This window comes from Salmo trutta, chromosome 27, assembly GCF_901001165.1.
Source record: "Salmo trutta chromosome 27, fSalTru1.1, whole genome shotgun sequence".
NCBI classification, from domain to species: Eukaryota; Metazoa; Chordata; class Actinopteri; order Salmoniformes; family Salmonidae; genus Salmo; species Salmo trutta.
The window spans coordinates 34707388-34735377 of NC_042983.1; the positions used below are offsets into that span (position 1 = coordinate 34707388).

General features: G+C 43.9%; 1 protein-coding gene across 3 annotated transcripts; it reads right to left on the reverse strand.

The window, feature by feature from the left end:
* Window positions 1-1431: 1431 nt before the first annotated feature.
* On the reverse strand, window positions 1432-27985 carry LOC115164931 (nucleolar protein 6). 3 transcript variants are annotated; one of them, XM_029717856.1, is made up of 26 exons: window positions 27705-27980; window positions 27090-27293; window positions 26720-26836; window positions 26415-26594; window positions 26149-26317; window positions 25574-25708; window positions 25176-25339; window positions 24959-25079; window positions 24728-24786; window positions 24213-24314; window positions 24007-24122; window positions 23703-23880; window positions 23331-23453; window positions 23091-23239; window positions 21495-21570; window positions 21224-21364; window positions 19482-19599; window positions 15252-15406; window positions 14905-15068; window positions 14635-14787; window positions 8647-8744; window positions 7775-7899; window positions 5692-5781; window positions 5278-5478; window positions 4938-5039; window positions 4103-4841 (listed from the first exon to the last, which is right to left on the reverse strand). In XM_029717856.1, the coding sequence occupies exons 1-26, from the start codon at window positions 27726-27728 to the stop codon at window positions 4692-4694; spliced, it is 3414 nt and encodes a 1137-aa protein (XP_029573716.1). In that variant the 5' UTR covers window positions 27729-27980; the 3' UTR covers window positions 4103-4691. The 3 variants fall into 3 exon arrangements, with proteins under 3 accessions (XP_029573717.1, XP_029573716.1, XP_029573718.1); XM_029717857.1 differs by lacking the exons at window positions 4103-4841; window positions 4938-5039 and adding an exon at window positions 1432-1834 and having other exon boundaries at window positions 27705-27985; XM_029717858.1 differs by lacking the exons at window positions 4103-4841; window positions 4938-5039; window positions 5278-5478; window positions 5692-5781 and adding an exon at window positions 7521-7639 and having other exon boundaries at window positions 7730-7899; window positions 27705-27984.
* Between the last annotated feature and the right edge of the window lie 5 nt (window positions 27986-27990).

The following is a 27990-nucleotide window of genomic DNA, read 5'->3' on the forward strand; positions in this document are numbered from 1 at the left end:
AAATGCGTCTGCAGGCTGCAGATTGAACAGAACAAAGCAGCAAGGAATGGTTTAAGGTGGAGATATGGTTCTTCTGTTGTAGTCATGCACAATGCTCTTGTTTGGTCATCAATCAACAAGATAATAATAAAAAAAAAACATGCTTATTTTATTTCACAATGTACACCATTTAAAGAGGCCTAACTCCATTCACAACAGTATTCAGTTGGTAAGAGACAGACATTCAGTAAATACTAGGAATAGATGGTGAACAATCTATGTGTTATCCAGACAGAAAAGAGAAATAGGCAAAATAACATTTCAAATTAGAGCAATAAAGAAATGGACAAATGTATCTGAGCAAACCAGAAAGCTTTCAATATATAAATTCAAACAATACTTTAGGACCATTAAAATATAATATATTGGAAGGTTGTGCAGGAATGTGGTAGATGAAGGAATCAATCTATAATTCCAGACTGTTAGAGTATTTATCTGGTCAATATGTCAGTGTATTATGTCTGTAATAGTGTGTTAAATGTGAAAATGTGATCGTATTATAAATTGTATTTTAATGTTTAATGACGCCAAACGGAGGACTAAAAGAGATCCTAATAAAATCAAATCATCTGCAGCAGAGGTAACTCTGGGTCTTCCTTTCCTGTGGCGGTCCTCATGAGAGCCAGTTTCATCATAGCACTCGATAGTTTTAGCGACTGCACTTGAAGAAACTTTCTTGAAATTTTCTGAATTCACTGACCTGGACTGTTGTTTCCTTTTGTTTATTTGAGCTGTTCTTGCCATAATATGGACTTGGTCTTTTACCAAATAGGGCTATCGTCTGTATACCACCCCTACCTTGACACAACAGATTAGCTCAAACGCATTAATTCCACAAATTAACTTTAAACATGGCACACCTGTTAATTGAAATGCATTCCAGGTGACTACCTCATGAAGCTGTTTGAGAGAATGCCAAGAGTGTGCAAAGCTGTTTTCAAGGCAAAGGGTGGCTACTTTGAAGAAACTCTAAATAAAATATATTTTGATTTGTTTAACACTTTTTTGGTAACTACATGATTCCATGTGTGTATTTCACATTTTGATATCTTCACTATTACTCTACAATGTAGAAAACAATGTAGAAATAAATGTAAATCCTGGAATGAGTATGTTTGTCCAAACTTTGGACTGGTACGGTATACTGAGACTGTTTAGGGACAAAAATAAGTGGTTAAATACATGAAAGAAAAAAAATTGTGTTTCCTGATATTTCTTAAATCTCTCAGATATAAGACAGACACTTCTGAACAAACTTCCTTTAGATTTTTTGGGGGAAGACTATCTGTTGTTCCATGTAGTGAGACTGTTACTCAATGCATTTGTATGGGCTAATAGCAGTAAGGCCAAATTACATTTTTCATAAAATTTAGTAAAAAAAAATGTTTTATACTTCAAGGGGTCTTAAAATCCAAACAGCAAAATGATCCTTGGACTTTCTTAAAACAATTTCATATAGATTAGTAGACCCCCACCGCATACACATTTCACAGTTGTGAAAGAACATGTAAGCGATCAAATTTGATTCTGTGATTATGAAACCAGTGAGAACTTACTTCTACGGTATTCGTTACACCCAAACGGCCACAGTAATGACACTTCATGATACGTCTCCAGGTTTCTTCTAGGAGCAGGGGAGGATGTAGCCTAGTCTGTCATGCTCAGGCATGCCTGCCTGTACTCTAAGAAGCAACTTATGCTTGATCTGAAAATGTGGCCGGAGTTGCCTGGATGGTGTGATGCATTTGCCGCCATAGGGGTCATTGAAGAACAGAGCCAGGTCTCCAAATGCATCCTGGGAAAGATGGGCAGACACAGGTTTAAAACAGATGGCTATTAACCCAAGAAACAAAATGACAAGAACTACAGTGGTTTGCGAAAGTATTCACCCCATGGCATTTTTCCTATTTTGTTGCCTTACAACCTGCAATTAAAATGGATTTTGGGGGGATTTGTATCATTTGATTGACACATGCCTACCACTTTGAAGATGTGAAATATTTTTTTATCTTGAAACAAACAATAAATAAGACAAAAAAAAACAGAACTTGAGTGTGCATAACTATTCACCCCCCCAAAGTCAATACTTTTGCCAATTTTTCAAGGCAAAACTGCTCCAGCTCCTTCAAGTTGGATGGGTTCCACTGGTGTACAGCAATCTTTAAGTCATGCCATAGATTCTCAATTGGATTGAGGTCTGGGATTTGACTAGGCCATTCCAAGACATTCAAATGTTTCCCCTTAAATGACTCGAGTGTTGCTTTAGCAGTATGCTTAGTGTCATTGTCCTGCTGGAAGGTGAACCTCCGTCCCAGTCTCAAATCTCTGAAAGACTGAAACAGGTTTCCCTCAAGAATTTCTCTGTATTTAGCGCCATCCATCATTCCTTCAATTCTGACCGGTTTCTCAGTCCGTACTGATGAAAAACATCCCCACAGCATGCTGCCACCACCATGCTTCACTGTGATGAGGTGTTGGGTTTGCACCAGACATAGCATTTTCTTTGATGGCCAAAAAGCTCAATTTTAGTCTCATCTGACCAGAGTACATTCTTCCATATGTTTGGGGAGTCTCCCACATGCCTTTTGGCAAACACCAAACATGTTTGCTTATTTTTTTCTTTAAGCAATGGCTTTTTTCTGGCCATTCTTCCGTAAAGCCCAGCTCTGTGTAGTGTACGGCTTAAAGTAGTCCTATGGACAGATACACATCTCCGCTGTGGAGCTTTGCAGCTCTTCAGGGTTATCTTTGTTGCCTCTGATTAATGCCCTCCGTGAGTTTTGGTGGGCGGCCCTCTCTTGGCAGGTAATTGGTTGCACCAGATCTGATTTAGGAGCTTCAAAGCATTTGGGGGTGAATACATACACAAGCACCACTTCCCTGTTTTTTTTTTATTCTTTGAAACAAGTAATTTTTTTCATTTCAACAATTTGGATTATTTTGTGTATGTCCATTACATGAAATCCAAATAAAAATCTATTTAAATTACAGGCTGTAATGAAACAAAATAGGAAAAACAAAAAGGGGGATAAATACTTTTGCAAGGCACAGGCAATAGCCCTGGCTGCACGAGGCCACGAGAAATAAATTGCAAACTGCAGGTCAGGAAAAACTCAGACATTGTCTTTTTGCTTCTATAGAATATTGCATATTCTTTCGCAACTGTAAAATAGGTAAGAGGTTCATAAAAAGACGCAAACATTTGTGTTATTTATCCTTTATTTCCACTCACTATGATGTGTAACTAAGGTAAAGCAAGCAAGGCATTCAATTTTGCTTGTTTTGGAATAATTATATTTTTAACTCTTACCCATTACACAGTTGTGAAAGAATATGCTCTTTGGAATTTACCGCCGAGGCGATATTGGCAGCTCTGTGATTATGAAACCAGTGAGAACTTACTTCTACGCTATTTCAAATGGAAATCGTTACACCCAAACGGCCAGAGTAATGACACTTCATGTTACTTATGCATCTCCAGGTTTCTTCCCAGGAGCAGGGGAGGGTGTAGCCTAGTCCGTCAAGCTCAGGCATGCCTGCCTGTACTCTAAGAGACAACTTATGCTTGATACGAAAATGTGGCCCGAGGTGCTTGAACGGTGTGAGCATTTGCGGAGCTGCCGTAGGCACAGAGAGGCCAAATTGAGCTCCATACCGCACTCCCGTGGAGCCTCTCAAACGTTTTGTAACAACTCATAGGTTTCCATAATGCTCTGCATTGACATGACTAGTTGGCAGTAGGTGAGGGCAGGAGGTCCTGTATGAGCACAAACTCACTTCCTTCACAACAGCTCTGCAAAGCACAAGTATGAATGACCTGACCTCTGCAAAGGCCATATCAGCATAAATGCTGCATGGCTAATGCAGATGCGGATTGACCATGCAGAGCCTTTAAGTTCATGTTCTACTTTCATAGATAGGGTGAAGTGCCCCCTGTTGGTCAGGAACCATCATCTCAACGAGACTGCTTTTACACTATGGGGAATACCGTAAGGACAGTTCACTGCTACCGCATCACGCTGTCAGTATTTACCCTCCCAGATGAAACAGTAACACAGACGAGTTTGAGAATACAAGTTTTTAATAAGACTGGGTAAAGCACCAGCGAAAACAATGACATGGTTAGTTTCTTACAACATTTCTCCTACCCAATATATCTCCATGACTTGTTTTGATCACAGAATTAGATATATATAAAATTAAATGTGTTCAAGCTGTACTCAGGGGTAAACATAACATAGTAAAAGTAAATTCACTCACTCAATTTAGTATGATGCTGCATTTCCTATGGTATTATTGATTTGTTGATGTCCATCATCCATTTCATGTTACGAATTACGATTTGTACAATATGTTACGAATTTGCAATACGTATGATATGTGACCAATTCCAATTGGTTACGGCTAACGTTAGCTATATTGCTAGGTGGCTAATGTTAGCAAGGTCAGGAGTTAGCTTAAAGGGTTAAGGTTAGCTAACATGCTAAGCAGTTGCAAAGTTAGCTAAAATGCTAAAGTTGTCTGTGATGAGATTTGAACATGCAACCTTTGCACTAAGAAAGTTGCTGGCTATGGGGAATTCATTTAAAATCGAACTTGATTGTTCAAGTTAAAGTATCATGGTACATGTGTGTGTGTGACCTCAGTCTACACTACACCACCCATCTCTCCATCCTTGGCTCCACCGACTTCACCAGGCCCTGGCCCATGACCCTGAAATCCTCCAGGACGGCCTCCACGTTGGGGACAGTGTGAGCCTCCTCCCCACTCACCTCCACACGACGAGCCACCATCTGGGAGGTCTGTTCCAGAGGGACACACACGAGGGGATACACAAAGAAATGAATAAGCAAATAGAGAGGGAAAGAAAGATATGTTCTGTGACTTCCGGTCTTTACCTTGAACGGCAGTGGACTGAAGGCTTTGGGTTTCCATAGCACCGCGATCACAGTGCCGCCATAGGGGTCATAGAAGAACAGAGCCAGGTCTCCAAATGCATCCTGAGAAAGATAAGCAGACAGGTTTAAAATGGAAGGCCTTTAACCCACCCGAGTCAAGAACCAAAATGTCAAGAACTACATTGTCTAAAACCTACACCCACAAGGTAATAGACCAGGCTGCACAAAGCCACTAGAAATAAATGGCAAACTGCATGTCAGGAAAAACCTAGACATTGTCTTTTTGCTTCTATAGAAAACCAGCAAGCCAGAGCCCATTGAGCACCACACCGGTACTTACCCTGAGCTCTGCCAGGTAGTGGGTGACGGGGTTGAAGTCGATGACGGGTAGGGCCCCTCCAGTGTTGGCCACTCTGCCAGCCAGGATGCCCCTGCTGAAGGTGGCATGAGGAGGGTCCACTGCCTGGCTCAGTAAGGGCACCTGCTTGGGGCTCAGGTGGATCAGGACATCATAGGGATCCAATGGAGGCCGCATGACCACCTGTGTGTGTGTGTGTGTGTGTGTGTGTGTGTGTGTGTGTGTGTGTGTGTGTGTGTGTGTGTGTGTGTGTACACAAACACAGAGAGAAGGAATGGTAATGATGGAATGGTATATTACAGTAGGTTTGACAATGCAATAATTTTGGGGAAATGAAGAAAAACATGATACAATTATGCATGCCAGTGGTAGTTTAAGAACGTGTGTGTGACTGACCCTGACGTCCTGTATCTGGCTGGAGTCCATCAGCTGAGGTTCCAGGATCTTCAGGCTCTCTGCAGCCACCATCACCACACGCTGCAACATCTGAGCACAGAGACAAACCCCTCAACAACCCACACCTGATACTGGCCAGCATAGTGAGAGTGATCCTACCAAACCCTTGTTGGTTGTCCGTAAAGAGATGTTTGAAACTCCTCATTCAGAACTATCCTCACCTGTGGTTTAAACAGCTGTAGGGTCAATACTGTGAATGAGTCAGCTGAGGACAGTGAGTTCTATCGAATCGCTAGGTTTACTCTGTCTAAACACTAGACATGGGCATCTTGGTGAGAACGTCGGCCTGTAAAAACATGTGCACTGAGCTCCATTATAAGCTGTTCATTCAAAAAGTGCTCAGCCTCTCGATGAATCATTTGATTACGCAAGTGAAAAGTGCAGTGTCCTTGGACATATTCAAATCATTCTACCAGCTACCCCGCAGCCTTCGTACGTTCAGTTGGAACACTGCAGCCGTTCAAAACGAAGTGCACCTTTGCCATCAAAGTGAAGGTGACAGATGCCGCAAACGCACACGTTTTCCTCAGGCACATGAAATGTTAGTTGGTCTGCACATCATGCATTAGGCCTATTGAATTCAAAGTTATTTGACAGACAAAACCATGGCAGGTCTAGAGAGCAGCTAGTTGGCGCATTGGAATCCAGTGGGTTAGGTGGAACAGGAAAGCAACATGAGAAGGATGGGAAGCTGCATCGCCTCCCCATGTTCCTGTGTGCTGCCGTATTTCACAGCACACTCTGTCAAACAGCGGACATGAAAACAAAACCTTCAACTCATTTCCTTCCGGAAGTGGACAGCAATAAAAAAAACTGGTGAGCATTACATGAACTTCTTGATCATGTTGAAGCCATATCCATTGAATTCGTCTAGATAGAACACCATGAATGAAAAAGGAAGCAGTCAAGTAAAATGGTATTTTTGCCATTTTGAATTCATGTAATATAATTATTGTTTTGGTGTCATAACATGACAAACTGAATGTGTATGGCATTACAGATGAGTGATTCGGTCCGTATCAAGGAAAGAAAGTCAGCGGCCGATGGTGAGAGATACGAGGCTAGTCATTTCAACTTTATTTGGATTTCTTTATGAAGCAGTAATAGTAATATTGATAACAGTATGAGTGCATCTTTCAACACTGTGACGTAGAAGAGCAGTACGCTTTGAGGAAGTGTCCAAGGTTCGGGAAACTGTGTGACTGCCGACTAACAAGAACGTGCAATTCATTTCTACTCCGCTGTTTATGATGGCACCTCTATCATTATATTCTGTTAGTGTCAAGTTTTTACTCTGAGAATTAGAACCTATGAAAGCTTAAACCAAGTTTATTCTTCCCATAGGGGTCAATACGGCTGCATTAGACATCACACACCAGCACTGATATTTAACCTCCTACACTGAACAGCCAATGCATCTCTGCTGCTAGACAGAACTTTAGTGATATCTGCTCTTCCTCACTTCATCTGACCTCTACCCCAAAGTGCTCACTCCTCCCCAACTCAAGGCTGTCATGGTGATTGGTACCAGACTGTGTCTCTTCTCCTCCCAGAGGATCCCTCCCATAGGATCCCTGATGGATAACAATAACATATTCTGCCATACTGTAAATGTTATACATTACCCTCTCCGTCAGTGACGTAAGTATATTTCATATTCTCAGAAGCCAACAATTGACTAGGCTGTTTAATATACAGAGACTGACAAGAACATGGCCTGTCCTAGACAGCGTGAGAGTCAATTGAAAAGTTTGAAATCTTTGTTGTTGTTTTTTTAACTCCGTCTCTGTGTATGCCTCTTCTGTTACTATGCTGTGTACAATGTGCTGCACAAATAAAATATTGGATGTGACATACTGGTGAATGTACTGCATGTGTGTGTTCTGACCTGCACAGTGGGAGCCTGCTTGGTCCAAATGGTGTGTGTTCTGACCTGCACAGTGGGAGCCTGCTTGGTCCAAATGGTGTGTGTTCTGACCTGCACAGTGGGAGCCTGCTTGGTCCAAATGGTGTGTGTTCTGACCTGCACAGTGGGAGCCTGCTTGGTCCAAATGGAGACTTTCTTGTCGTTGGGTGTGGCCATGAACATAACAGGCAGAGACTCTCTGGAGGCTATGAAGTCATTCTTGATCTCAGTGTAGTCAGCAGCTATGGGAGGAGAGAGGGAAAGAGGGGGGTAGGAGAGAGGGAAAGAGGGGGGTAGGAGAGAGGGAAAGCGGGGGGTAGGAGAGAGGGAAAGCGGGGGGTAGGAGAGAGGGAAAGCGGGGGGTAGGAGAGAGGGAAAGAGGGGGGTAGGAGAGAGGGAAAGAGGGGGGTAGGAGAGAGGGAAAGAGGGGGGTAGGAGAGAGGGAAAGAGGGGGGTAGGAGAGAGGGAAGGAGGGGGGTAGGAGAGAGGGAAAGAGGGGGGTAGGAGAGAGGGAAAGAGGGGGGGAGGAGAGAGGGAAAGAGGGGGGTAGGAGAGAGGGAAAGAGGGGGGTAGGAGAGAGGGAAAGAGGGGGGTAGGAGAGAGGGAAAGAGGGGGGTAGGAGAGAGGGAAAGAGGGGGGTAGGAGAGAGGGAAAGAGGGGGGTAGGAGAGAGGGAAAGAGGGGGGGTAGGAGAGAGGGAAAGAGGGGTAGGAGAGAGGGAAAGAGAGGGGTAGGAGAGAGGGAAAGAGAGGGGTAGGAGAGAGGGAAAGAGAGGGGTAGGAGAGAGGGAAAGAGAGGGGTAGGAGAGAGCGTGGACAAGACAGAGGGAAGGAGAAAGACAGGGGTAGAATGAGGGAGAACAGGACAGAGTGAAGGAGAGAGATGTTATGGGGTCTTTATTTACTGCTGCATGAGTATGATAAGATGAACATTGTTGTGTAAGATACAATATAATCCACATAGTGTGTGTGTGTGTGTGTGTGTGCTCACCGGTGAGCTGGCTGTTGAGGTTGACAACCAGGGGGTTATTTCTCCAATCGAAGGAGGAGAGTAGGTGGAGAAAGCGAAGGAAACCTACCTGAGGAGACCTGAGAGTGGAGAGAGAAAGTGAGAGAGAGACAGGAAGAGAGAGAGGAGAGAGAAAGTGAGAGAGAGACAGGAAGAGAGCGAGAGAGGAGAGACAGGAAGAGAGAAAGTGAGAGAGAGACAGGAAGAGAGAGAGGAGAGAGAAAGTGAGAGAGAGACAGGAAGAGAGCGAGAGAGGAGAGACAGGAAGAGAGACAGAGGAGAGAGAAAGTGAGAGAGACAGGAAGAGAGAGAGGAGAGAGAAAGTGAGAGAGAGACAGGAAGAGAGAGAGGAGAGAGAAAGTGAGAGAGAGACAGGAAGAGAGCGAGAGAGGAGAGACAGGAAGAGAGAAAGTGAGAGAGCGAGAGATGAGAGACAGGAAGAGAGACAGAGGAGAGAGCGAGCACAAGAAACAGAGATGGATAAACCACTTCTCCAAGGACAAACAGCAAAAACATATGACCAATTACAAAATGTTAGAATATGCTATTAAAGGTCCTATTCGCATGGGACTAGTATTACTAGAGAACGTTGGTTATGTATTTATTACCCCAGAATGTCCGTTATTCCAGAGGACGATTCGGCCAAGATTAGTTTTTTTCCAAACTGTCCCTGTAAGTGTCTTTTTTTAAATAAAAAAGCCTGGATGTTTTTTTGTTTTTTTCAAGGCGTGAAGATATTTCAACAAGTCCAGGCAGAAACAGGCTACAATGATACATCGAGCTTGGTTCGAAGTTTCTGAACCAAACCATCTTTTAGGTCTTGTGTTGATATAATATTTGAATTAAGGAAGAGTAATCATTAGGATACTTCAGCGATCCGCAGTAGAAGCCAAACTAAATGCCTGCCAGCCTTCAGATGGGAGCTGAACAGTAAACTTGAACTTGATATGAATTTTTAGGCTATGAATGAGACCGTGAACTTGTCATTTCCAAACGTTTAGCTCAGTATGCTGCTTGTGATATCATTTTTTTATTTTTTATGTTGCAACAAAAACAAATCTACAAATCTGTCATTATGGGGTATTGTGTGTAGAACAATTGTTTTTCATTTAATCCATTTCAGAATAAGGCTGTAACTGAACGAAAGGTGGAAAAAGTCAAGGGGTCACTGGCCTACACACAATACCCTATAATGTCAAAGTGAAATTGTGTAGACATTTTTACAAATTAATAAAAAATTTAAAGCTGAAATGTTGACTCAATAAGTATTAAACCCCTTTGTTATGGCAAGCCTAAATAAGTTCTGGAGTAAAAATGTTTAACAAGTCACAAGTTTAATGGACTGCGTGCAATAAGTGTTTAACATGGTTTTTAAAATGAGTACCTCATCTTTGTACCCCACACATACAGATAAATGTAAAATCCCTCAGTCGAGCAGTGAATTTCAAACAGATTCAACCACAAAGACCAGAGGTTTTCCAATACCTCACAAAGAAGGGCACCTATTGGTAGATGGGTAAAATAAAAACACTGACATTGAATATCCCTTTGAGCATGGTAAAGTTATTAATTACACTTTGGATGGTGCATTAATACACCCAGTCACTACAAAGACACTGGCGGAAAACCGTTCAGGGATTTCACCAGGAGGCCAACGGTGACTAAAACAGTTAGAGTTTAATGGCTGTGATAGGAGAAAACCGAGGATGGATCAACAACACTTTAGGTACTCCACAATACTATCCTAAATAACAGAGTGAAAAGAAGGAAGCCTGTACAGAATACAAATATTCTTAAACATGCACCCTGTTTGCAATAAGGCACTTAAGTAAAACTGCAAAAAATGTGGGAAAGAAATTAACGTCATGTCCTGAATACAAAGCGTTATGTTTGGGGCAAATCCAACAACACATCACTGAGTACCAATTCATATTTTCAAGCATGGTGGCGGCTGCATCATGTTATGGGTATGCTTGTCATCGGCAAGGACTAGGGAGTTTTTTTTAGGATAAACAGAAACGGAATAGAGCTAAGCACAGGCAAAATTCTAGAGAAAGACCTGGTTCAGTCTGCTTTCCAACAGAGACAAATTCACCTTCCAGCAGGACAATAACCTAAAACAAAGAGCCAGTGGCTTCTTCCTTGCTGAGTGGTCTTTCAGGTTTATGTTGATATAGGACTCGTTTTACTGTGGATATAGATACTTTCGTACACGTTTCCTCCAGCATCTTCACAAGGTCCTTTGCTGTTGTTCTAGGATTGATTTGCACATTTCACACCAAAGTACATTCATCTCTAGTAGACAGAATGCGTCTCCTTCCTGAGCGGTATGACGGCTGTGTGGTCCCATGGTGCTTATACTTACGTACTATTGTTTGTACAGATGAACGTGGTACCTTCAGGCATTCGGAAATTGCTCCCAAGGATGAACCAGACTTGTGAAGGTCTACAATTTGTTTTCTGAGGTCTTGGCTGATTTCTTTTGATTTTCCCATGATGTCAAGCAGAGGCACTGAGTTTGAAGGTAAGCCTCGAAATGCATCTACAGGTGCACCTCCAATTGACTCAAATTATGTAAATTAGCCTATCAGAAGCCATGACATCTTTTCCTGGAATTTTCCAAGCTATTAAAAGGTACAGTCAACTTAGTGTATGTAAACTTCTGACCCACTGGAATTGTGATACAGTTAATAAGTGAAATAATCTGTCTGTAAACAATGGTTGGTAAAATGACTTGTGTCATGTACAAAGTAGATGTCCTAACCGACTTGCCAAAACTATAGTTTGTTAACAAGAAATTTGTGGAATGGTTGAAAAAAAAAAGAGTTTAACTCCAACCTAAGTGTATGTAAACTTCCAACATCAACTTTATCTACAGTACTAAATCCATGTGTGTGTGTGTGTGTGTGTGTGTGTGTGTGTATGTATGTATGTATGTATGTATGTATGTATGTATGTATGTATGTATGTATATATATATATATATATATATATATATGTTATTGTGTGTGTGTATGTATCTATGCCTGTTTGTGTTGCCTCACAGTCCCCGCTGTTCCATAAGGTGTTTTTTTTTTTAATCTAAAATTGTACTGCTTGCGTCAGTTACTTGATGTGGAATAGAGTTCCATGTAGTCATGGCTCTATGTAGTACTGTGTGTGACTGTGTGCCTCCCATAGTCTGTTCTGGAAGAGACCTCGTGGCATGTCTTATGGGGTATGCATGGGTGTCCGAACTGTGTGCCAGTAGTTCAGACAGACCGCTCGGTGCATTCAACATGTCAATACCTCTCATAAATACAAGTAGTGATGAAGTCACTAAAATCTCTCCTCCACTTTGAGCCAGGAGAGATTCACATGCATATTATTAATATTAGCTCTCTGTGTACATCCAAGGGCGAGACGTGCTGCCCTGTTCCGAGCCAAGTCCCTCTTTGTGGCACCTGACCAAACTACTGAACAATAGTCCAGGTGTGACAAAACCAGGGCCTGTAGGACCTGCCTTGTTGATAGTGTTGTTAAGAAGGCAGAGTAACACTTTATTATGGACAGACTTCTCCCCATCTTAGCTACTGTTGTATCAATATATTTTGACCATAACCGTTTACAATCCAGGGTTCTTCCAAGCAGTTTAGTCACCTCAAGATTTAGTTGAGGTTTAGGGTTTAGTGAGTGTCTTGTTCCAAACACAATGCTTTTAATTCTAGAAATATTTAGGACGAACTTATTCCTTGCCACCCACTCTGAAACTAACTGCAGCTCTTTGTTGAGTGTTGCAGTCATTTCAGTCGCTGTAGAAGCTGATGTGTATAGTGTTGAGTCATCCGCATACATAGACACACTGGCTTTACTCAAATTTTAAAAAGCTACCCTGGGGAACTCCTGTACTGTAACGTCATTAATGCATTTATTTTGAAGAAATATTTATTTAATGTACAAGTGAATAGGTTGGTTTACTTTTAAGTTTTGACCAATAAGGTAGCTTGTTAAGCTGTGGCCAATGGGAGAGTTGACCTGGTTAACAGGAGGAGGCCTGAGGGAGAGACATTGAAAAAAGGAAGGAGAGACATTATCGGTGTTGGTGAAGAAAACCGATAAAAGAAGACGATAAAAGAAGACGATAAAAGAAGACGATAAAAGAAGACGATAAAAGTAGAACAAAACTCAAATCTACCGGGTTTTGAAGGGAAATACAGATTTTATTTTATAAGAGAGTTATTATTTTGTTAACAAAGACTTCGTAGAGACCGAAGCTACCGTCTCATTGTGGAGGTATTTTGTGGAGGTATTTGACAGCCTAGAAGTTAGCCTAGCATCGTGCAAATTAGGGAGCCAAATAAACAGCGCTCTCACCGACGCGATTTGGTAGGCTACACTGACTGACAAGACCAGAGTCACTGACTTCAGCGTCAGTGTCTTGGCAGGCTCAGGATAGGAAACTTGTCCCGATAACATGGACATAGGGGCGGCAGCGTAGCCTAGTGGTTAGAGCGTTGGACTGGTAACCGAAATGTTGCAAGATCGAATCCCCGAGCTGACAAGGTACTAATCTGTCGTTCTGCCCCTGAACAAGGCAGTTAACCCACTGTTCCTAGGCCGTCATTGAAAATAAGAATTTGTTCTTAACGGACTTGCCTAGTTAAATAAAGGTAAAATAAAAAAATACAGTAGAACCACGCTGCATTATTTATGAACGGCAAAGGGATATAGAAGATCCAACACCTTCAATAAACTAGTCAACACTTGCTGTTCAGTTGTCAATCAAAGCACAGTAAGTGGCCTATGCGCCACAACTCCGCGTAGCTGGATATAGGAAAGATGTGAAAGAAAATGACTGTGGCAGACAACAATCATCTGGCTAAGTGGATTTCGACTCATCGTTACCACTTACATTACACGTGCAAATTCACGAGCATCGTGCTCTCCCTTCTCCTTGGAAACAAATTTGACAGCAACCAACCACAGAGCACACAAATTGTACCAGGAGGCAGGACAGACAGACCGCGGTTTCCCATCATCGCTCGCTTTTTGACTGTCAGGCGCCGATCCTATCAATAGATCACTAGAAGATGCATATCAAATTAAAACTTCTAAATGAAAAGTAACCTAGTTAATATGAAGTAGAAAAAGTAGGCGGCTGAAAATGAATCTGTAACCGGATGATTAGCTGACGACTGGAAAACACAAATGAAAAACACAGTATGATCTGGCAAAGAAATACTGAAATCGGTTATAAAAACCATAGCCCTTTATGGTTGTGAGGTCTGGGGTCCGCTCACCAAGCAAGAATTCACAAATTCTGCTAAAATATCCTCCGTGTACAAAAACACCAAATAATGCATGCAGAGCAGAATTAGGCCGATACCTGCTAATTATCAAAATCCAGAAAAGAGACGTTAAATTCTACAACCACCTAAAAGGAAGCTATTCCCAAACCATCCATAACAAAGCTATCACCAACAGAGAGATGAACCTGGAGAAGAGTCCCCTGAGCAAGCTGGTCCTGGGGCTCTGTTCACAAACACAAACAGAGCCCCAGGACAGCAACATAATTAGACCCAACCAACTCATGAGAAAACAAAAGATAATTACTTGACACATTGAAAATAATTAAACGATTTGGCCCTAAACCGAGAGTACACAGTGGCAGAATACCTGACCACTGTGACTGACCCAAAATTAAAGGAAAGCTTTGACTATGTAAAGACTCAGTGAGCATAGCCTTGCTATTGAGAGAGGCCGCCATAGACAGACCTGACTCTCAAGAGAAGACAGGCTATGTGCCCACTGCCTACAAAATTGAGCTGCACTTCCTGACAAAATGTATGACCATATTAGAGACACATACATCCCTCAGATTACACAGACGAACAAAGAATTTGAGAGAAAGAGATTGCGGTACAGGAAGGTGACAATAGAACGAGTGAGAGAAATTAGAGGGATTGATACTACAAGTAGGTAACTAGTTACCCTGGAGGAGTGAAGGGGGCCGGCTGCAGGAAGAGGGACGCCACCAGCAGGTCAGCAGTGTCCTCTGTGATGTCATCGCTAAAGAGCTGCGCTCCCAGCCAGCGCTTGGCCAGGCGACACACCGCCCCGAAGCATGGGTGGAGCTGCTGGAGCCTTGAACACACAACCACAGAGACATTTGGATATGTATGTCTGTTTGAGAGAGAACGTGTAAAGCTATAGTGTTAGCTGACAGAGAGAGAGAGCTCCAGTGTAAAGCTGGTGCCTGACCCGTGCAGAGTGCTGGTGAGTAGCGGCCGCTGCATGGTGGCCATCTCCAGGGCCTGAGCCTCCGCGTTGTCCCTGACGATGAGCAGCCCCTCTGGACTAACACTCTCCCTCAGGACCTGAGGCTCCCGGTGGTACGCTACCTGGATCCTGAACACCAAGCCATCCTGCACACACACACAGTTAGTCAAGATGTCTGATAACAGTGCTTCCCTATACCAGTCAAATTAAAATCAAATCTATTTTATAAAGCCCAATTGTGACAACTGCAGATGTCATTAACAATCACTACCATCCTAACCCCCCAACCACACAGAGAGAGAGAGAGCGAGCGAGAGCAGGGCCCATACCTTCCACACATCCAGGTGTGTGGGACTGGGCTGGCAGGTGTAGTGGTGGTGTTGGGTTAACAGTTCTCCCAGGCTGATGTGGAAGGCTGCTTTAATGTGGCGGATGGCCACTCTGTCATGAGGCCACTTCCCACTGCCCTCCATGTGGCAAATCACTACAACAGAAGGCAAGCGAGAAGGGTTCATAGCAGAAAACACACAAAAATATAGCATACCTTCTCTGCATCCACAACAAAACACTTTATTAGGTCTGTACAGTACCCACTAGGCTTGGGCAGTATGCCGTATAGATCATAAACCGGGATATTTGACGGTACCATTGGTCTGATTTTTCAGTTAGTTTGTACTCTAAATCACATCAATGTGAGTGAGGTGAGGGGATCAAATTACACCTCTCTTGACAGAGTGGAAAGGGTCATAGAGCCTACTAACTTTTGGGGTCACGTGACCTCTTCTACCTTTAGTAAGATAAGAGGAAGAGTGAAAATGGCAGATCTGGTGTCGGGAAAAAATGCCACTGTCCCCTTTTGGATACATTTCGGCTTTAGAACCAACGAGAAAGGGAAACCCAAGGATTTAACAGAGGTCATTTGCTAGATTTGACCAAAGGCAATAACAGCAAAAGGCAATACATAAAATCTGCCCTCCTACCTCAGGGCACACCAGGCTCTGAACTACGCACGCCTCGGGACCACAAGCGCTGGGGCCAACCCCATCTCGATCACAGCTGACAATTATTACGTCTTTTTTGAAAACTATCCAAATACAAAAAGCAAAGCACCCGGTGGAAGAGGTGCACCGACGCTTTTACCAAAATACATAGCGAAATAAATGGTTTCCTTCCACACGGTGGAAAGGAAGACTTTAAGGACATGATTAACACAGACTCCCAGTAGACTACGAGCTGCCTGGGAAGAAATACTCTTCAAACCTCAGAGTCCGACAAGAGGTATATACAATTAGATGCTAAACAATTCATTGTTGTCATTTAAGTATTTTGATGATGTTCAAGCCAGTTGGATATGCTATTGTTACTGTCCTATTTTGATATGGCAGCTACTGGCCATTTCGAAAGGCTACTTGTATCTTGTTGTTGCTCAATTATGCGCAATATTCTATGCTGAACAAATCTTGTTGGAATTTACAGTGAGCTACAAAAGTATTGGGCCAGTGACAATTACACACTACCGTTCAAAAGTTTGGGGTCACTTAGAAATGTCTTTGTTTTTAAAAGAAAAGCACATTTAACATCAAATTGGTCAGAAATACAGTGTAGACATTGAGAAACAGACGCCTCACAAGTCCTCAACTGGCAGCTTCATTAAATAGTACCCGCAAAACACCAGTCTCAACGTCAACAGTGAAGAGGCGACTCTTGGATGTTGGCCTTCTAGGCAGAGTTGCAAAGAAAAAGCCATCTCTCAGACTGGCCAATAAAAAAAGAAAAGACTAAGATTGGCAAAAGAACACAGACACTGGACAGAGGAACTCTGCCTAGAAGACCAGCATCCTGGAGTCGCCTCTTCACTGTTGACGTTGAGACTGTTGTTTTGCGGGTACTACTTAATGAAGCTGCCAGTTGAGAGGCATCTGTTTCTCAAACTAGACACTAATGTACTGGTCTTCTTGTGCACCGGGGCCTCCCACTCCTCTATCCATTCTGGTTAGAGCCAGTGTGCTCTGTTCTGTGAATAGAGTAGTACACAGTATTGTAAGAGATCTTCCATTTCTTGGCAATTTCTATCATGGAATAGCCTTCATTTCTCAGAACAAGAATAGACTGACGAGTTTCAGAAGAAAGCTCCTTGTTTCTGGCCATTTTGAGCCTGTAATCGAACCCCCAAATGCTGATGCTCCAGATACTCAACTAGTTTAAAGGCCAGTTTTATTGCTTCTTTAATTAGCACAACAGTTTTCAGCTGTGCTAACAATTGCAAAAGGGTTTTCTAATGATCAATTAGCCTTTTAAAATGATAAACTTGGATTAGCTAACACAGCGTGCCATTGGAACACCGTAGTGATGGTTGCTGATAGTCGGCCTCTGTACGTCTATGTGGATTATCCATAAAACATCTGCTGTTTCCAGCTACAATAGTCATTTACAACATTAACAATGTCTACACTGTATTTCTGATCAATTTTATGTTATTCTAAAAATGGACAAAAAAAAATAGCTTTTCTTTCAAAAACAAGAACATTTCTAAGTGACCCCAAACTTTTGAACTGAAGTGTTTATTATTTTGTCTCTGTACTCCAGCACTTTGGATTTTAAATGATACAATGACTATGAGGTTAAAGTGCAGACCGAGGGTATTTTCATCCATATCATTTAGAAATTACAGCACTTTTTGTACATAGTCTCTCCCCCCCATTTTAAGGGATCAAAAGTGTTGGGCCAAATTCACTTGTGTATTGTAGTAGTCAAAAGTTAACTATTTGGTCCCATATTAATAGCACAATGTCTACATCAAGCTTTTGACTACAAATTTGTTTGTTTTGGTTGTGTTCCAGATAAATTTGTGCCCAATAGAAATGGTAAATAAATGGGTCATTTTGGAGTCACTTATTGTAAATGAAAATAGAATGTTTCTAAACACTTCTACAGTAATGTGGATGCTACCATGATTAGAGATAGTCCTCAATGAATTGTGAATAGTACACTGGAGTGCAGAGCCAAAGTAAAGCGCTGGAGTACGGAGCCAAAACAAAAACGTGTCAGTGTCTCAATTCTTTTGGACTCACTGTGTTGTTCTTATAAACTGGATGGTTTGAGCCCTGAATGCCAATACTACGGGTATGACAAAACAATTATTTTTACTGCTCTAATTACGTTGGTAACCTGTTTATTCTAGCAATAAGGCACCTCAGGGGTTTGTGGTATATTGCCAATATACCAAGGCGAAGGGCTGCATTTATCATCTTATTGCACTGGGAAGTTGCTTGTTTGTATTTTAAGGAACGCAATGCTATGCTCTTCGTTCATTTGTTGGCACGAGTTAACGCCCCGAGTCCCATGACATCATATAGTTTTAGTGCTTCCAAAATTAACGTTTTATAAGGAGGCTGAGATTGTTTTACTGACTGCTTACTGTGTTCATTATTGAAGAATGTTGAGCATTAACCTGCATATTGAGTTGGATTATAAGCCTAAATGGTAGGCTACAAGCAACAGGCATGGATGTGGTTGATGGGAAAGCAAACCATAATGGAAGAATTAGTATTCAATCTAAATTGCAAATACAATGCCGCCTCACTGTGGCGAGATTGTTGTCGCACATTGTGTTGAAGAGAATGTATGAACCCTAATTTCCTTAACTAGGCCTAGAAAAGTTCAATCCCGCCACATTTTTGGCACGTACATGAAGGCAGGCAGCATTGTAAGCGCAACACATGAACGCAAGGCACTGATGAACACACGCACCCCCCCACACACACACGCACCCCCCCATACACACACGCACGCACGCACCCCCCCCCATACACACGTACCCCCCCCCCCCATACACACGTACCCCCCCCATACACACGTACCCCCCCCCCATACACACGCGCGCACCCCCCCCATACACACACGCGCACCCCCCCATACACACACGCGCACCCCCCCCATACACACACACACGCGCACCCCCCCATACACACACGCGCACCCCCCATACACACACGCGCACCCCCCCATACACACACGCGCACCCCCCATACACACACGCGCACCCCCCCCATACACACACGCGCACCCCCCCATACACACACGCGCACCCCCCCATACACACACGCGCACCCCCCCATACACACACGCGCACCCCCCCATACACATGTTCACATGTACACACGCGCACCCCCCCATACACACGCACCCCCCCATACACATGTACACATGTACACACGCGCACCCCCCATACACACGCACCCCCCCATACACACGCACCCCCCATACACACACGCACCCCCCCATACACACACGCACCCCCCCCATACACACACACACGCACCCCCCATACACACACACACGCACCCCCCATACACACACACACGCACCCCCCATACACACACACACGCACACGCACCCCCCATACACACACACACGCACACGCACCCCCCATACACACACACACGCACACGCACCCCCCATACACACACACACACACACGCACCCCCCATACACACACACGCACCCCCCATACACACACACGCACCCTGGTGGGGCAGAAAATAAATGGTGTGCGGTACCTTTGACAGGGGTGATGTACACAGGGCAAGGTTTGACCTCATGGGGTACCAGTGACCGGGACAACTTCTCTCTGTCAAAGAATGAGTAGTCCAGCTTCAGGGGCACTGGGGGGAACACCTGTGTGGTGGAGGAAGCACAAATCAAACATTGAAATTATGAACCAGCTCCAACTCGCTAATTAACGTCTGCTGCATGGAGCTGGAGTGGATTAGGAACCAAATGGAAACAAACAGGCCTTAACTTCACTAGGGTAGGGGGCAGTATTTTCATGGCCGGATGAAAAACGTACCCAAATTAAACGGCCTACTACTCGGGCCCAGGAACTGGAATATGCATATTATTAGTAGATTTGGATAGAAAACACTCTGAAGTTTCTAAAACTGTTTGAATGATGTCTGTGAGTATAACAGAACTCATATGGCAGCCAAAAAACTGAGAAAAATCTAAGCAGAAAGTGAGAATTCTGGTGCTTGTAGTCCTTTCAAGTCTTGCCAATCGAACACACAGTGACTAAGGATTCATTTTGCACTTCCTAAGGCTTCCACTAGATGTCAACAGTCTTTAGAACCTTGTTTGAGGTGTCTACGATGAACAGAGACCCGACTGGAAGGCTGGGAAGTTGGTAACCCAAGGAATGACATCACTTCATTGGTGCGCATTCATGAGAGTGTTAGCTCTGTTCAAAAACCTTTTTCAAGACACAGGAACCGTCCGGTTGAAATATTACTGAATCTTCACGTTCTATAGGCCCTAAAGATTGATGTTTTACAACGTTTGACATGTTTGAACAAACGTAAATACAATTTGTTTTTACTTTTCGTCGTGACATTTCCCTCGCGCGCCCTACATTTGGAGTACCTTACTGAACGCGCAAACATGGAGTTATTTGGACATAAATTATGGATTTTATCGAACAAAACAACATTTGTTGAGTACCTAGGATTCCTGGAAGTGCCTTCTGATGAAGATCATCAAAGGTAAGTGAATATTTCTAATACTATTTATTAATTTAGTTGACTCCAACATGGCGGCTATCTGTATCGCCTAGTGTTTCTTTCTGAGCTCAGTACTCAGATTATTGCAAAGTGTGATTTCCCAGTAAAGTTATTTTGAAATCTGGCAATGCAGTTGCATTCAGGAGATGTTAATCTATAATTCTTTGAATGACAGTTTAATATTTTATCAATGTTTTTGACGAGTATTTTTGTAGATTGTGGTGCTGATTCACCGGGAGTATTGGAGGCAAAATATTTTCTGAATGTCACGCGGCAATGTAAAATGCTTTTTTTTTATATATAAATATGAACTTTATCGAACAAAAAAATGCATGTATTGTATAACAATGTCCTAGGAGTGTCATCTGATGAAGATCGTCAAAGGTTAGTGCTTCATTTAGCTGTGTTTTGTGTATTTGTGATGCATGCTAGTTGCTTAGAAAATGGCTGTGTGGTTATTGTGTCGATGTACTCTCCTAACAATCTAATGTTTTGCTTTCGCTGTAAAGCCTTTTGGAAATCGGACAACGTGGTTCGATTCAGGAGAAGTGCAGCTATAAAATGGTGTAAAATAGTCCTGTTTGAGAACTTTGAATTATGACATTTTGTGGTTTTAAATCTGGCGCTCTGATTTTTCACTGGCTGTTGAATAGGGTGGGACGATTTCGTTGCACCAATGAATACACCCCTGTTGAGATGTGTCAATGGGGAGGGTCTAGGTAGAGTACAGTAGCTAGGGGGGTTACCTGGGTGTAGCGGAGGGCTGGGTGGGCCCCCTGCACTGAGGTGATGGACAGGGGAAGCCCCTCCAGCCTCCACAGCTTCCTGCTTAGATCATCATATGACTGAACCACCTTCAGACTCTCCTCCTCACCCGTACTGCACACCTGGCGAACACACACACACACAAGCACACACACACACACAGCTTTAACAGGTTTCAAATGTCAAAGTTTGTATGGAGGGGGTTGTCAACCCACACAGTAAGATGCACTACTAGAGAAAACTCAGAACTACCTCGCGTCCCACTTTGATGACATCATCCAGCATCCCTCCAATGTATCTGACACAGGATTCTGGTATATCTGCATGACTGAGGAGAAGAGAAAGGAGCCTCTCTTAAACCTGCTTCTAACAGAACTTCCCATACAACCAACACAACATCATACAAGGAAAAGATGGTGGAGAGTTGTCAAAGAGGCTGTGTGTGGATGCAGGCATTTTGATGAACAGCTCAGCCTACTCCTTCCTTCCAGTCTAGGAGAGGGTTTATTTATTTCACCTTTATTTAACCAGGTAGGCCAGCGGAGAACAAGTTCTCATTTACAACTGCGACCTGGCCAAGATAAAGCAAAGCAGTGCGACAAAAACAACAGAGTTACACATGGGATAAACAAACGTACAGTCAATAACACAATTGAAAAATCTATATACAGTGTGTGCAAATGTAGTAAGATTAAGGAGGTAAGGCAATAAATAGGCCATAGTGGCGAAATCAGTGTTTAACTGCTAAATTGTAATGAAACACTGGAGTGATAGATGTGCAAGTAGAGATACTGGGGTGCAAAGGCGCAAAACAATAAATATGGGGATGAGGTAGTTGGGTAGGCTATTTACAGATGGGCTGTGTACAGGTGCAATGATCGATAAGCTGCACTGACAACTGATGCTTAAAGTTAGTGAGGGAGATGTAAATCTCCAGCTTCAGTGATTCTTGCAATTCATTCCAGTCATTGGCAGCAGATAACTGGAAGGAAAGGCGGCCAAAGCAGGTGTTTGCTTTGGGGATGACCAGTGAAATATACCTGCTGGAGCGCGTGCTACCGGTGGGTGCTGCTATGGTGACCAGTGAGCTGAGACAAGGCGTCGCTTTACCTAGCAAAGACTTATAGATGACCTGGAGCCAGTGGATTTGGCGACGAATATGAAGCAAAGACCAGCCAACGAGAGCATACAGGTCGCAGTGGTGGGTAGTATATGGGGCTTTGGTGACAAAACCGCCTTTCCTTCCAATTCTCTGCTGCCAATGACTGGAACGAATTGCAAGTTGGAGACATCTCTCCCACACTAACTTTAAGCATCAGCTATCTGAGCAGCTTACTGATTGCTGCAGCTGTACAGCACATCTGTAAAAAGCCCATCCAATCTACCTACCTCATCCCCATATTGTTTTTATTTACTTTTTTGCACACCAGTATTTCTACTTGCACATCATCATCTGCACATCACTCACTCCAGTGTTAATTTGCTAAGTTGTAATTACTTCGCTACTATGGCCTATTTATTGCCTTACCTCCTCACGCCATTTGCACACACTGTATATAGACTTTTTCTATTGTGTTATTGACTGTACATTTGTTTATTCCATGTGTAATTCTGTGTTGTTGTTTGTGTCGCACTGCTTTGCTTTATCTTGGCCAGGTCGCAGTTGTAAATGAGAACTTGTTCTCAACTGGCCTACCTGGTTAAATAAAGGTGAAATATATATATTTTTTTAATTAAACCCACTGATACAGGGTCAGATCTTTATCAATCCACCAAACGGTTACCGTTAGGATTGGAGGTAGGATGATCTGATTCTAGATCTGTGCTTAGGAGTGGTGAGGTACGTACAGCTGCAGCAGGTGTGTGATGAGCTGGCGTGGGACCAGTCTCTTCTGACAGGTGGTCTCTCCTTCCCACACCACAGCCTCCGTGATGTCACCGTCCTGGAACCGACGCAGCTCAGAGCGAGACCCCCACAGCTGCCTGAACTCCTCAGCCTGCATAAACACACAGCAGTGAGAATGACACATTTGAAAACATGGTATTGATTGTTAACACAGAAACACAAAGAGAGAAAGAGACACAGACCTTGGGACTATCGGCTGGGGGTCCTCTCTCCAGTACAGAGGCCGCCTGCTCTGGGTTGAGCAGCAGGCCAAAGGACAGGGGTGGCTGGGCGTTGTACTTCGGAGCATCACTCCCCACCGGCCACTGCCATAACAAAAACATACACTGTTACACACACACACACCAACCAGACTACCATTAGGAATGTTATCAAGTAAACAGTTCTCTCTAAACGTACTGGACCAGTCCGTTACAGTCAACAGACCTGAATTACACACACAACCTGTCTCAACCACACACACACACAGACATTTTACAAAGTGAAACACAGGAACACAAACCATCCAGTACTATTTAACATATGGAAATCAAGGAAAGCAGGAGAATACTCACCTCAGGGTCAGGGGTCAGTGAGTGGGTGAGGAGGCGGACTCTTTGGCCCAGTCCTCGTTGCAGGAGGGAAAGGATAAAGGGGAGCGCGGTGAGGACGTAGTTTCCACTGTGGTCCATGAGTTCACTGAGGAGGTTGAGTTTCTTACAGCAGGACTGCAGCTTGACCAGCTCACACAGCCTGATGACAGAGACACACAGGAGAAGAGAAGAAACAGAATGGGAGGGGGGGGGGGGGTCAAAGTTAATACAAGAGGAGACAACAATAAATGCGTGTGTGCTAGTGTGTGTCCAAACCAGGCCTTACTGGAAGACATGGTCACTGGTCCTGATCATGGGTTTGGGGGTCATGAGTAGGGCATGGAATCCATCCACGGTGGGGTCGTCCCAAAACTGCAGCGACAGAGAAGCCTCATGCTGCACCTGAGAGACAAACAAGGTACAGTCAACCAATCAGAGGGCGTGTTACTGCCATCCAGCCAATCTCAAGGCACCTTGCCACAGGGCACTCACCTGTTTGTAGGTGCAGGCTGTCATGTCAGCACACATGTTAAGGTGTCCAGAGGGATCAACAAAAACAACCTGGAAAGCAGTGTGGAACTCAGCGAGAGAGGGCTGAGGGAGGGAACGAAAGAAAACAAGGGGGAGAAGGAAAACATGTGATTATGATCCATAATGGAGAAAATAGAAAAGCACTCCTTCCACCACTAAAGAAAAATTCCCCCCAAAAAACTAGCTTCTTGTATTTGTTTCATTAGTCCATTGTTGATATTGTCCCAAAACGTTTTGCGTGTCAGAGTTTAAGAGATACAATTCAAAATACAGAAATACAGCCAGTATGACGCATTTTGCACCATATGATGATCATACCAGGTGTATTTCGAAAGTTATACAACTTGAAAACTTGATTTCTGACATGAAAAACATTTTGGGACTATATCAACAAAGGACTAATGGGAAAAAAATGGCAAAAGAAAGTTTTTGGGTGGCATTTTCCTTTAAAGTCATTTGGACTAGTCCTGCCTCACCGCTGTTGAATCTGGGCCTTTGGCTAGGGTAATTCCATTCTCTGTCAGGTCGTTGAAAGCTGAGATTGAGAAGAAAGCGATCACAATGAGACCGGCTCTAAACAGAGTAGTGATGAGATCAACACCAAACACTTCGCAATAGCACCAGGTATGGTATTTATGGTACATGCAATGCTACTCCAACAGTAGGAGTAGACAGACAGGTAGGAGATGAGACCTCATGCATCTTACCTAGGAAATGCAGGCTGTTGCGGAGCAGCTGGTAGGCTGTCATGGTGTTGCTGACTCTGTGGCAGGAGAGGAGATAGGCCAGCAGCATGGAGCCCAGGAATCCACTGAAACACCCAACGCCCTGGGGGAAGAGAGAGAGTAGTTTAAGGGATGGGTTCATTCAGCCTGGTAAAACTCTTGATAGAGAGGGAGCGGGTGGTGGTGCAGGGGCCCATACCTGGTCTAGCTCCCTCTGTCTGAGCCACACTTTGAGCAGGGCCACTCCCTCTGCAAAGGCAGCACACTGGGAGCTCACAGCGGTCAGGAACTGCAGGTGGGCCCTGGGGAGCATGTCCCCAAGAACAGAGCTGTTGTAGTGGGGAGTGGGCGGCTCACTCGTCACTGCCCAAAAATACAGACAGAAAAGGAATGGATGAGAACGTAGACTTAAGTCTGATTTAAAGGTGAAGAATCTCTCCAATGAACAGCTGTAATTCAGGTTAGTGTACCATCTCCCCCAACAAGGAACACTCATCCCGTTTAACAATCGGTTTCCGTTAGCATCCTAAATCAGAAGAGACCTGTATTTTAGGAAACAATATATCGAAGCTGCTTGGTTTGAGTTGAGGCCCTCACCTGGCTGAGAGCTCCCCAGGCCAGTATACCAATCGGTGCGGATGTTGTTCCTCTGGGGGTGGAAGCGGCTGGGCTTGAAGAAGCCCGGTGGAGGGCAGGCGTGGAGTCGCAAGGTGAAGCTGGAGGAGTCTTTGCCTGGAAAAGGGGCCATTTAATTTAATCATTGACACACACAAAACAATACATTGTGAATAGGTACTGAATAGGTACATGAACAGGTACTGAATAGGTACTGAACAGGTACATGAACAGGTACTGAATAGGTACATGAACAGGTACTGAATAGGTACTGAACAGGTACATGAACAGGTACTTGCCGACAACCATATGGGTTGCATGCTAAATCCAACCAAGCTAGGCTTTGAGTTAAGGAAAACTGTGAAAAAAGGTTTAAGCTCTACAAGACTTGGCCTTAGAATGAACCAACCGTTCAATCAATCAAATGTATTCATAAAGCCCTTTTTACATCAGCCGATGTCACAAAGCGCTATACAGAAACCCAGACAGAACCCCAAACAGCAAGCAATGCAGAAGCACTGTTGCTGTCCCGCCCTTCTGTGACAGATGCTAGGTACCTGGAGGGGAGAGCAACAGGATAGGACGGAGGCGGTTGCCATGGAGACACGAGTACCGCATGGCCCCGATGGCGGGAGAGGCGGCAAGATGTTGTGCCAGTCCTGCCAGGTAAATCGCCCTCTTCCGTGGGTACCTCTGGTTTAGGGCATCTTTAGGGTGCAGGACATCCTGAAGATAATACATGAATAGACGTATGTTGTTATTTCTGTTGTCCGACCAAATGTTGACTCTTATTGTTCAGAGTGAACAGTGTGGCGTTACGTACAGCAGGAATAGCGACTGCCAGATCAACTGAAATGCCTGGTTTGGTGCAGGTGCCCAGTGGGTAGCTGCCTATGATGGTAACAGATATGGGCGGTGCCATGTGAAACTTGCCCTTGGCTGCCTTTGGCACCAAGACAAAGGGGACCTTCACCCCTCCTGACAACCATGACAAGTCACTTAGCTGGGGAAAGAGCAAGAGAGAGATCAATGGCATTGAAAAACATTTTGGAGATCATTGAGTTTCGACCAAATACAACAAGTTCCCATTATTTCTAATCCCCTGGAACCACAGTATCACTGACATACCTCCATTTCAGAAGTCTGTGGTACAGTCTGGAGCTGCTCAGTGACACTCTGGACAAAAGAGTCAATCAGCTTCTTCCTGCGCTCACTCAGGGAAACCTCCTTCAGCAGCTCCTCCATCTGTTGGCATTGGCAGGGAGACAGAGGGAGATTAACAAATGTATATGCATGCATGGGACCATTGAGACTGCTGTCATGTTGCTAAGTGGCCGTGTGGTTCCCCCCTCATGAGAAATACTGGAATGTAGGCGTGTGTGTACACACACACACACACACACACACACACACACACACACACAATGTCAATGTTGTTTCAAACGATTGATTTGTGAATTAACCACCGACCTCCACCCATACCTAACCCCCGTCTCACCTGCATCTTGAGCAGGCTGCAGTGGAACAGGCTCTCGGCCTCCTTGAGCTGGTTTAGTTCATCTGCGGTGGGAGGTTTGTAGAGGTCGCCGCGCGACAGCTTCACGGGACGGAGGAACCCGTCCTGGACCACCTCGGGCTTACCCCTTTTTGCCCTGGTCGGGCCCTCATCTTCCTCGTCGTGCTTAGACTCTGATTGCTCCATCTTTGAAACGTGAGAAACATGTGTAACGTTAACACACATATCAGAATATGTTGTAGTGCGAGATCTAGCTAGTAAGCTAACTAGCATCAAGTTGGCTGCATGGTGGATATAAAAGGCATGGGCTAGCTATAGTTGGCTAGATAAATTGGACTACCTACAGAAACTCGTCATAACTGTAATTCCGACAACCTTTCAAATACTATAGCTCGCTAACTACTAACGTTATATGTAGTACTAAGCAAATAGATATAGTCTCCGCTAGCTAATGTTACCGTTACGTTAGCTACACATGAAGTGTTACAGTACACATGTAATGTGCGATGCTAACGTTAGCTGGCAGCTAGTTACTAGTACTAGTCGTCATTGCCTCATGCTAAAATGAAAAAGTACACACTATATAATGTAAGTTACCTGCTCCTCGGCTGTTGCTTTCATCTTTTATTTATTCACTGGTTGTTCAATGGGCACTCGTTTTAATTCCATGCATATGACAACTTTCAGTTGTCGGCACAATTCTCACGTGTGGACAGGATCAATCAGACCCTAGCGCATTACGACACACAACTGTGTGTTACGATTGGCTCATTTCCGTGTAACTCCGCCCATCGAACTCAAGATGCGTTGCATGAGCATATACGGAAGGATGCGGAGGAAGAGAGGCTCGACTGGGTGGACAACCTTTCTCCCTCCAGTAGGT

Coding starts and splice junctions, on each gene's coding strand:
- LOC115164931 (XM_029717856.1), bottom strand. CDS start 27,728: ATGAAAGCAACAGCCGAGGAGCAG. Junction 23,454..23,702: donor CACTGACCCCTGACCCTGAG/GTGAGTATTCTC, acceptor TTGTTATGGCAG/TGGCCGGTGGGGAGTGATGC. Junction 23,240..23,330: donor CCCCAGCCGATAGTCCCAAG/GTCTGTGTCTCT, acceptor GTGTTTATGCAG/GCTGAGGAGTTCAGGCAGCT.